This window comes from Chrysochloris asiatica, unplaced genomic scaffold (genome assembly GCF_000296735.1).
Source record: "Chrysochloris asiatica unplaced genomic scaffold, ChrAsi1.0 scaffold00112, whole genome shotgun sequence".
Lineage (NCBI taxonomy): Eukaryota > Metazoa > Chordata > Mammalia > Afrosoricida > Chrysochloridae > Chrysochloris > Chrysochloris asiatica.
The window spans coordinates 8,041,338-8,052,823 of record NW_006408630.1 but is presented as its reverse complement, the minus strand read 5'-3'; the positions used below and the strand labels follow the sequence as shown (position 1 = coordinate 8,052,823).

Below are 11,486 nucleotides of genomic sequence, written 5' to 3'. Positions count from 1 at the left end.
CATTGAGATGTAATCCACCACTCGTCTGTCATTTTGTCATACCATGGTGACTTGTGAGTTGCTGTGATTCTGGAAGCTAAGCCACTGGTATTTTAAATATCAGCAGTGCCCCCCATGGTGGACAGGTTTCAGATGAGCTTCCAGACGAAAACAGATTAGGAAGAAGGAATGATGAATTACTTCCGAATATTTTGTCACTGAAAACCTTATGAGTAGCAGAGAAACATCCACCCCTATACTTCTTAAATTTTCATTAGATTCTATTCTCCTTTGAGCAAATTGTGACTTAGTCTTTATTTATAACTTTGACTTTGTTTTCCTTTCTATTTTTTCTTGGGTTCCACCAATTCTTTAAATTATTTTTCCATGTTTCTCCCCCATCCATTTCTTTTTTTAGTTGTAAAATTTCTGAATAAGGGTATTTTTCATATTCCTTTGGTTGAGCTTGGACTTTTGTGCTATCATTTCCTTTTGCATCAAATTTATATTTTTGGAGAGAATTATCATCATATGAGCTATTTTGATTCATAGTTTTGTTTTTCCTTGTCATACTTTTATATGGAAATGTGTTGATTTTTTTCCATTTCTAGTTATTTTATGGACAGGATTCTTAATTCAAGAACTAAACAGCTACATGTTATTTAAAAAAAATGCTTGACATGACTTTTATGAAAATGAGGGGGAGATTGCAGTCATGTTGTGTTTCTATTTTATTTCTGTAGGATCGTTCCTTTTCCTTCTTTTCATCTTTACACATCTCCAAATGCCACTGCTCCTTCACTATTTATCTGATTCACTTCTAAAAGTAATGCTTTTTTGAGCCTGAAAATTCTGATTTTACTTATCTTACTTAACTTCAAGTTCCTTCCCTTTACTAGTGCTGAGAACTACGAAGTTTCAGATTTGTGTTCAATACATTAGTACTTAATGCTGAACTTTCTTTTAGTGGGCTATCTATTTCATTCCTTTTATTTTTTTCTTCGTGGAATGTTTATGCTTTCCCTACTTTTGCGTTCATAGGTTTGAAGTGGTAATAGCGCTGTTGAAATTTGGCATTTCATTTAGAGGTAACTTGAGGATTGTGATATTCTTTGTGTCCTAATAATGTTTACTAATGATGCTAATGAACTCCTGTAGGATCAGCACTGGACTGGGAACTATGAGGTTGGCAGTTCAAACCCACCAGCTGCTCCTTGGAAACCCTACACAGGGATTCTATGAGTCAGAACTGACTCGACACCACTTAACAACAACAATAACAATGATACTAACAGTATGGAGCGTGTGTGTTTTATTTGCATTTCTTTTTCTTTTTTTTTAGTGGAAGATGTATGAGAAGATTCAAAATTCAGCAATTGCTCTAATTCCCAGTCTAATAGATTCCTGTGGTTGTTGTTAAGTGCCATCAAGTCAGTTCCAGTTTAGGGCGACTCTATAAAAGGTTTCCAAGGAGTGGCTGATGAGTTTGAACTGCTCACTTTGTGGTTAGCAGTCCAGTGCTTGTCCTACAGTGTATACCTACACCAAGACTACAAATAGAACCCTAGACTCTCTTAAATCCACATCTACCCAGCTATTCAAACCCACCAGTGCTCTGGTAGCATAGTGGTTATGAGTTGGGCTGCTAACCTCACGGTCTGCAGTTCAAACTAGCAGTGGTTCCACAGGAGAAAGATGAGCCTTTCTGCTCCTGTAGAGATTTACAGCCTTGGAAACCCTATCCAGGGTCGCTATTCGTTGGAACCTACTCCACAGCATACCACCACCACCACCAGTGCTCGGTGGAAACCCTATATAGGACCACAATGACTTGGAACCCACTGTGGCGTTGTGGGTTAATACGTCAGACTGCAAAGCCATTTTAACTGCAAGGTCGGCAGTTTAAGCTCACCAGCCGCTCCTCAGAAACCCTATACAGGGTTGCTATGGGCTGGAACCGACTCTATGGCACTTAACAACAACAACAATCCATGGAAAATTCTCTTGTCAAAATCCCTATAGACTTCCAAATTGTTTTATATAACAAATGATCAATTATCAGTCTTTATTTTATTTTATTTACTAACAGTAGGTTTCACTATTGATCTTTCCCTTTCTTTTATAGATTATCTTTAGATGGCTCCCAGGATACTATATTGTTTTAGTGTTCCTTCAACTAATTGCTGTTGCCTTCTGGTTGCTCTTGTTTTCTTCATGTAGGAGTGACCAATCTAAATAGCAACACATATTGCTGTAAATCTTTATGGGAACAGAAAGCCTTATCTTTCTCCCATGGAGCGGCTGGTAGATTCGAACTGTTGACCTTGTGGTTAGCAGTCCAACTGGTAACCTACTATGCTACCAGAGGTCCTTTTTCAATTAGTTGTCAAGAGCAGTCTTTTCTCCATTATCTTGATGTTATTTATTGGTCCAGTTGTGAGGATTTTTGTTGTCTTTACATTGAGGTGCAAGCCATACCAAAGGTTGTGGTCTTTGCTCTTCATAAGTTAGTATTTTAAGTCCTCTTTGGTTTCATCAGGCAAAGTTGTATCATCTGCACACCTTTCTTGAAGTTAAACTATTCAGTGTTTCCTTGTTCTGTTTGAATGACTGCTTTTTAGTTTATGTACAGTTTCCTCATTAGCACACTTAAGTGTTCTGGAGTACTCATTCTCCAAAATGTGTCCATAGCTTTTCATGAGCCATATAATTGAAAGTTTTTGTATAGTCAATAAAGCACAGCTAAACATCTTTCTTGTATTCTCTGCTTTCAGCCAATCTTATGTTAGCAATGATATCCTCCACTCTACATCCCCATCTGTATCAGCCTGAACCTCTGGCAGCTTCCTGTCAATGTACTGCTGCAGTCATTTTTGGGTTATCTGTAGCAAAATTTTACTTGCATGTGATATTAATGATATTGTCTGATAAATTCCACATTCTATTGGCCCACTTCTCTTTGGAATGGGCACAAATATGAATCTCTTCCAATCAACTGGCCAGGTAGCTGTCTTCCAAATTTCTTGGTATAGATGAGTGAGTACATTCAGCGTTGCCTCAGTTTTTTTTTTTTAAGATTTCAGTTTGTATTTCATCAATTCCTGGACGCTTGCTCTTTGCCAATGGCTTCAATGCACCTTGGACTTCTTTCTTCAGCATCATTGGCTCTTGATCAAGGCTACTTCTTGAAATGGTTGAACATTGACCATTTCTTTTTGGTATAGTGTCTCTGCATATTCCTTCATGATTCTTTTGATGTTTTCATTACCATTGAATATTTTGCCCGTGGTGGTAGTGGTAGTGGTGTGCTGTGGAGTCGGTTCCAACTCATAGTGACTGTGCATAGGGTTTCTGAGGCTATAAATCTTAACAGGAGCAGAACGCCCCCTCTTTCTGATTTAGAATAGCTGAACTTGATATTTAGCAGCCCAACTCATAACCACTATGCTTCTTCCATATTTTAAATTGAGGCTTGAATATTTTCTTCAGTTCTTTCAGCTTGAGAAATGCTGAGCATGTTCTTACTTTTGGTTTTCTAACTCCAGATCTTTGCAAACTTCATTATAATATTTGACTTTGTCTATTCGAGCTTCCCTTTGAAATTTTCTGTTTTGATCTTTTACCTCCTCATTTCTTCCATTTGCTTTAGCATCTCTATGCTGGAGAGCAAGTTTCAGAGTCTCTTCTGACATCCATTTTGGTCTTTTCTTTGTTGATTGCCTTTTTAATTACCTTTTGCTTTCTTCCTGTATGATGATCTTTATGTCATCCCACCCCTCTTCCGGCCTTTGGCCATTAGCATATTTTGTATCAAATCAATTTTGATATGATCTTGAAATTCAGGTGGGATATGTTATGAAATTCAGATGGGGTATGTTGGCTCTGTGGACTTATTTTAATTTTTTTCACCTTCAGCCTAAACTTGCATATGAGCAAGTCTGAGTCTGGTCTTGTTTTGGGTGATGACATGTAGGTTTTCTACCATCTCTTTCCATAGATGTAGTCAATTTGATTTCTGTATTTTCCATCTGGTTAGGTCCAGTTGTATAATAGTCTTTTATGTTGTAAAAAAAGGTATTTGTAATGAAGAATTCACTTGTCTTGCAAAATTCTATCATGCAATCTCCAGCATTGTTTCTATCACCAAGCCATATTTTCCAACTACTGATCCTTCTTTTTTGTTTCCAACCTTTGCATTTCAATCACCAGTAATTATCAACACATCTTGAGGGCATATTTGATCAATTTCAGGTTGAAGAAGTTGGTAGATTTCTTCAATTTCATCATCACCGGCTTTAGTGGTTGGTGCAAAAATTTGAATAATAGTGGTATTAATTAGTCTTCCTTGTAGGTGTAATGATATTATCCTATCACAGACAGTATTATACTTCAAGATAGATCTTGAAATGTCCTTTTTGATGATGCATTCAATGCCATTTTCTTCAGTTTCTAGCATAGTAAACCACGTGATTGTCAGATTCAAAATGGCCAATACCAGTCCATTTTAACTCACTAATGCCCGTTGTTGTTAAATGCTGTCAAGTTGGTTCACACCTACAGCAACTTTGTATAGGGTTTCTGAAAAGCTGTTGTGGGTTTGAACCGCCAACTTTGTATTTCAAACTGACCTTGCAGTCCAGCACATTATTCTGCCGTGCCATACTAGGACTCTAATGCCTAGGACATCGATATATCTACATTCTGTTTCATTTTTGACAACTTCCAATTTTCCTAGATTCATATTTCTTACATTCTTATTATAATTATTTATTGATATTATGCCTGTTTCTCCTCATTTTGATCATGCCCCATCAGCAAATGAAAGTCCCTGCTTTTAGGAAGGTCAATTCTACTTTGAAGAAGCAGCTCTTCCCCTGTGGTAGTTTGAGTGCCTTCCAAGCTGAGGGGTTCAGCACTACATCTGACAATATTCTGGTGCTAGTCATCATATTTCAATATTCTAGTGCTATCTGACTGTTTTACTGTTATCCATAAAGTTTTCAGTGACTAAACATCCGGAAATAGTCTTCTTCTCCTTCTGAGTCAGTCTTCGTTTGAAGTTCAATTGAAACTTGTCCATCATGGGTGACCCTGCTGGCATTCAAAATGCTGGTGTCATACCTTCCAGCATCACAGCAACATGCAAGCCACCACATTGTGACAAACTGACAGACAAGTGGTGGGTTTAAGCAGCTACCAAGATATAAATTCTCACTGGAATTTCTGGGTTTAAGAGTTTCTGATGATTTCATTTCATTTTTAAGGGTATAAAACTGTGTGGGGCCATGTCTAACTTCTTCTGTCTTCACATGGGGGAAAGAGAATCAAACTCAAAAGCAGGTCAAGGTAGATTCTATGATGCAGAGGTCAGATGTGATTCCACCCTACAACCTTCTTTATCCTATGCTGACACCAGCAATTCCTCCATAGTACTCTCTGTTTCATATCTGTGATATCTGTGATTTCTTATCTTCATATCTGTGATAATCTATTGCAATGACCACACAGAAATCATAACAATACTCGTGATCATGGGGTTTATTAGGAAAGTGAACTACACTTTTCTGTCAGTTTGTGTCTACTATGGTGGCTTGACATTTCGTGCTGCGGTGGTTACGCTACCAGCATTTTAAATACCCATGGTAAACTGGTTTCAGTTGTGCTTCCAGACAAAGACACCACTTCTTTTGAATGTTTAGTCACTGAAAACCTCTTGAATAGCATGATCAGCATTTCTCAAGCTGAAAGAACTGAAGAAAAAAAAATGAAGCCCCAACTTGCATTATTGAAGGATGCTATAGGCAAAATCCACCACTCATATGTCAGTCTGTCATACTCTGGTGGTTTGTGTGTTGCTGTGATTCTCAAAGCTATGCCACAGCTTTAAAAAATACCAGGAGGGTCACCCATGGTGGACAAGTTCCAGCTAAGCTTCCAGACTAAGATACACTAGGAAGGAGGAGAGGTAGACTACTCCTGAATATTGTCACTGCAAACCTTATAAATAGCAGTGGAATGCTGGCAGCATCAGAATATAGATGATTGAAAATGATGAAAAGCACCAGAATATTGTCAGATATAGTGCTAGAAGATGAACTACTCAGATTGGAAGGTATTCAAAGTAAGACTGGGGGAAGAGCTGCAGCCTCAAAGTACAGTTGACCGTGATGACATGAATGGAGTAAAGACTTCAGGACCTTCATTTGCTTCTGGGGCACAATTTAGAATTGTGAGAAACAGCTGTAGACATCCATTAATAGTCATAACATGGAATGTATGAAATGTAAACCTAGGAAAATTGGAAATTGTCAAAAATTAAATGGAACACATAAACATAGATATCCTAGGCATTAGTGAACTGAAATTGACTGGTATTGGCTATCTGGAATCTGACAATTGCATGGTGTATTATGCCAGAATGACAAATTGAAGAGGAATGGCTTCACATTAATTATAAAAAAGAACATGTGAAGATTCGTCTTGATGTACAATGCTATCTGTGATAGGATAATATCTATACACCTACCAGTTAACACCACCATTATTCAAATTTACACACCAACTACTAAAGCCAGTAATGATGAAATTGAAGAATTCAATCAACTTCTTCAGCCTGAAGTTGATCAAACATTCAATCGAGATGTATTACTGGTGATTGGAGTGCAAATGTTGGAAACAAAGAAGAAAGATCAGTAATGGGAAAATGTAGCCTTGGTGCTAGAAACAATGCTATGATTACATGATAGAATTTTGCAAGACCAATGAATTCTTCATTGCAAATAACTTTTTGAACAACATAAAAGATGACTGTACACATTGACTTCACCAGATAGAAAACATAGAAATCAAATTGACTACATCTGTGGAAAGAGATGATAGAAGAGCTCTATATCATCAGCAAAAAAAGGCCAAGTGCAGACTGTAGAAGAGACCATCACTTGCTCATATGCCAGTTCAGACCGAAGCTGAAGAAAATCAAAACAAGTCCATGAGAGCCAAAATATGACCTTGAACAGATCTCACCTGAGTTTAGATATCATCTGAAGAACCATTTGATGCTTTAGACACTAAAGACCAGAAAATTTGGGGGATGACATAAAAAATATTACACAGGAAGAAAGCAAAAGGTCATTAAGAAGACAAAACAGGAGAAGACCAAAATTGATATTGTAAGAGACTCAGAAACTTGTTCTTCAGCATAGAGATGCTAAAGCAAATGGAAGACATGAGGAGGTAAAAAGAGATGAATAGAAAATTTCAAGAGCAGCTCAGGAGACAATGTCAATTATTAACAACATATGCTAAGACCTGGAATTAGAAAACCAAAAGCACAAGCTTAACAGCAATTGTGAGACTGGCATGAGATTGGTTAGTGTTTTGTTCTGTTGTACATTAGGCCTCCCATATGTCTCCATTAACTTGATGTTACCTAACAACAACAACAATAACAAAACTCCTTAAACACCCTCAAGTGATTTTGTGGGGCTTCTTATTATTTTCTAATAAGATCAATTTCTATGAAAAAGAGCTATTGTCACACTGCAACAGAATAGAATGCCAAAAAGCTCTTACTTTGCCTTAGTTTAAGTGGGAGTGCTATCCCTTGGAAAACAAGTCTTTGTGGCTTAGCCTGCCTAATGCGCTCAGTTCATACCGCCAGGGCATTATCAATTGAGTAAATTCCCAGACTCTGAATTTGACAGTAAATCAGACAACTCTGAGCTGTAGCTCTTCCCTTCTATATTTAAACATATAAATGCTTTGTTAAGTGGTTTGAAAATATAGGACAGAGTTTTCAATACTTGCACAGTCCACCATTATTCCTATTTTCCCTAATACATTGCAAAGTCCGAGCTGCATGTTCTTAAATCATCTGGTTAAAACACACACACTCACATATACACTTTATCTAGTAAGCATATTGACTAAAATATCCATCTCAGAGATCTGAAATATGCCTTCTCTGATTTATTTTTTAAAGTTTAAGCTAAATGTTTATACTTTGCTGGTACACACACATTTAATGGAGTTTGGTTGAATGAAATTAGAATTAGATCAATAAGCCAGTTGATTTGAGAACAATTTTGTTTTACATACATAAATTTGACTTAAGGAAAAAGTCAACAAATATGAGTCAATATTTGATCCATATAAGTTGGACATTGAACATTAAGTTCTGAAAATATTTTTACCAATTTATTTACTTGTTTTCTTTTAAAAATCTTACATATAAGAGTATATAAAAAACTATGTCCAATAAAGTATAAAAGAGGCCATTCAATAAATGTCATATTACAATTCTGTATGATAGGAGAGAATACCTCCATAAAATCATTTGATTGTTAGCCTCCCTTACTTTTACTAGCACACACAATTGATGGAGTCTTTCGTTTAGATAAAATATTATGATGTTAAATACTTTAGAAAGTTGCTATAAGGCATATATAAGTTATTAAATGAAATAATTTAGAATAGGCCTAGCATTTAATAAACACTAAAAAACAAAACAAAACAAAAAGTAATCCTAGTAATAGACCAATAAGCAATGACATCACTTTTGGATAAAAATGTAGTATTAACAATGACAAGCCTTAATTATGATACAATTTTACAGATGTTATTCTGGCTATGGGGATGAAGCCATTCTTTTCTACTTACATTAAAGTCACATTTGAAGAAACTGATGGGACAGCTTGCAAGTTGACTTCATCACAGCTAAGCTCTAGACCTTGGCAAAGACATTGCACAGGCACAGAACTGACCACTGAATAAAGATGAGGTAGTTAAATCAATGACAATGAGGGACGAGGAAGAAGAGGACAATAAGAAGAAAGAAACAAAAAGTGATGAGAAAATTATTTAGTACAAAATTATGCCATCTCCTACTTAAGAAATCTGAGCAATGCTTTCAGTAAAGTGTCTAATATTTGCTTTTGATTAACCTTGAAATGATTTTAAAGCATTACCATTTGGAAACATATACAAATACCAGGGCATGCATTTTAATTTTTTAAAGAGCAGGCTGTTCTTATCCATTTGTTGCAAAATGAATGAATCATCTGCTCTTACTCACCCTATGGGAGTAGTTCTGTCTAGGACTGACCTGGCAGTGTCTGGCGAAGTTTTATGTCCACATTAAAGTTATTATTTAAGAGCAAGTATTTATTAATAGCTGAATCATGAGCTGTAATGGCTGATCATTTTTAATTAGAAGGATAGAAAAGACCCAAACATTACACTATATTGTTGATTTTTTTCTCTTCCTTTTTTTCTGAACATTTAAGATCGTTTCAAAAAACTTTTATAGGCCTATAATTTTCTGATTTTCCTTTGACTTAGGTAGGGGTATAGAATATATAAAAGTTGATTTATGGGGCTGAACATTTATTCTGTACACCCTGGATTCTGGGAACAGGGAGAATGAGATGTATGCCTTTGATTATCTGTGGTGATTGTCTTAGGAAAGTGATTTAATATTTATGAAGTACAGTTGTCCATTGGTATTATTAGGGGATTCGTTTCAGGACACTGGACTCACCCTAAAAACAATCAGTGGGTGCTTATTTATATTTAAATATAATCATCCTGTATGCTTTAAATAATCTTTAGGTTACTCGTATATTAGGCAAATGCTTTGTAAATAGCAGTTTATGTTCCTTTTTAACTCAAGGTATTGCTTTAACCACTAAGTTGTTTCTTAGGAGCTATTTTTGCCTCCCTGAATATTTTCAATCCGTCCTTAGGTGGTTGAATCCACTGATGTGAAACTAATATGGAGGGCCAACTGTATGTTAGAGACTCTCAGCGATGTATTCTTAGAGGTAACCAGTATAACGTTAATTATTTACCCACCAGCTGTTCCACATGAGAATTATGTGACAATCTGTTTCCATAAAGATTTACATCCTTAGAACCCCTGTGGGACAGTTCTACTCTGCCCTGTAGAGTCTCTATGAGTCAGAATCAACTCAGAAATGTTTCTTTTGTTTTTTGGCTATAATAAATATAAGAAACCCTAGTGGTTCAACAACTAGGTGATCCATGGGAGAAAAACCTGGACAGCTACTTCTGTAAATATTAAAAACAAAACAAAAAACAACAAATAAAAAAACCTAACAAAGAAACAAACCTACAGCCATTTAGTTGATTCTAACTCATAGTGACCTTATGTAAGGTTTCCCAGACTGCAGATATTTAAGGGAGCAAATAGCCTCATCTTTCCCCCAATAAGCAGCTGGTGGGTTATAGCCTAGAAAGCTGTATGGAACAGTTTTATTCTATTACTTGGGATTGCTCTGAGTTGAAAATTGACTGGACAGCATTTAAGAGCAACACAACAAAAAGAGTTGGATTCCTACATTATTGAGAAATGGATGATTCCTGAGAGCAATAACATGCTGTAGAAAAAGCACTGGAATGCTAACCACAAAGTCATTGGTTCACACTTTACTCCTCAAACTGTTATCTTTGCTCTTGAAAGAGGTCTTATATACAGCTGATTTGCCTAATGCAATATGTCGTTTGATTTCTTGACTGCTGTTTCCATGAGAGTTCATGGTGGATTCAAGCAACATGAAGTCTTTGACACCTTCGAACTTTTCTTTATTTATTGGTCCAGTGGTGAGGATTTTTGTTTTCTTTACATTGAGGTGTAACCCATACCTCAAAGCTTTGGTATTTGGTGTTCTTCCTTAAATATTTTAAGCCCTCTTCTCTTTCAGCAAGACAGTTATGTCATCTGCATATCACAGGTTGCTAATGAGTCTTCTTCCAATCCTGATGCTATGGTCTTCTTCATATAATCCAGTTTCTCAGATAATTTCCAAGGAGTGGTTGTTAGGTTTGAACCACCACCTTTGTGGTTAACAGTCCAGTGCTTATCCTACAACGGTACAACAGGACTCCTTGGTTGATACTAGATCTCATATTATCTGTGATCTTTCTCTTGAGAAGTGATTTTATAGGTTTAAATTCCTCACATTTTTTCACTGATTGAAAAACAATTGTAAACCAATAAATTCTTATGGTAATCTGATTTAAATGCCATGGTATAACAGAAACCTTAATTTATACCCCACATTTTACAGTACACTTTCCATTCAATTTTTGTACTGTTAGCAAGTTTGAAAATGATATTAAATGATCAATTATGTCCCTCAGAATTAGCTTATAAAAACTCTAATGAAAAATTATGTAATTTGTTCTTCAATGTTATAAGTGCCATCCTGTTGGTTCTAACTCATAGCTACCTTGTATAGGGTTTCTGGGGAGTAGCTGGTAGGTTGTATAGGGTTTCTGGGGAGTGGCTGGTAGGTTAGCAGTCCAGTACTTATCCTATAATGCCATACCAGGATTCCTATTCTCCACTAACTACTAATAAATTGCCATTCTATATTTTGACATATCGCTAATTGTGTAGCTCTGTTTCTCTTAAAAAAGTATGTTTTTGTTAAGTCCTGTGGGGTTGGTTCCAATTCATACCAATCCTGTGTAGCAGGAATGGGGAA

General features: G+C 36.3%; 1 protein-coding gene across 1 annotated transcript in view; it reads right to left on the bottom strand.

Moving 5' to 3' along the window:
• Window positions 1-11,486, bottom strand: part of RXFP1 (relaxin/insulin-like family peptide receptor 1) — a 100,677-nt gene that overhangs the window by 68,447 nt on the left and 20,744 nt on the right. Inside the window, exon 3 of the mRNA XM_006867936.1 lies at window positions 8,638-8,743. Coding sequence (XP_006867998.1) covers window positions 8,638-8,743 — 106 coding nt within the window. The remainder of the gene's footprint in view (window positions 1-8,637; window positions 8,744-11,486) is intronic.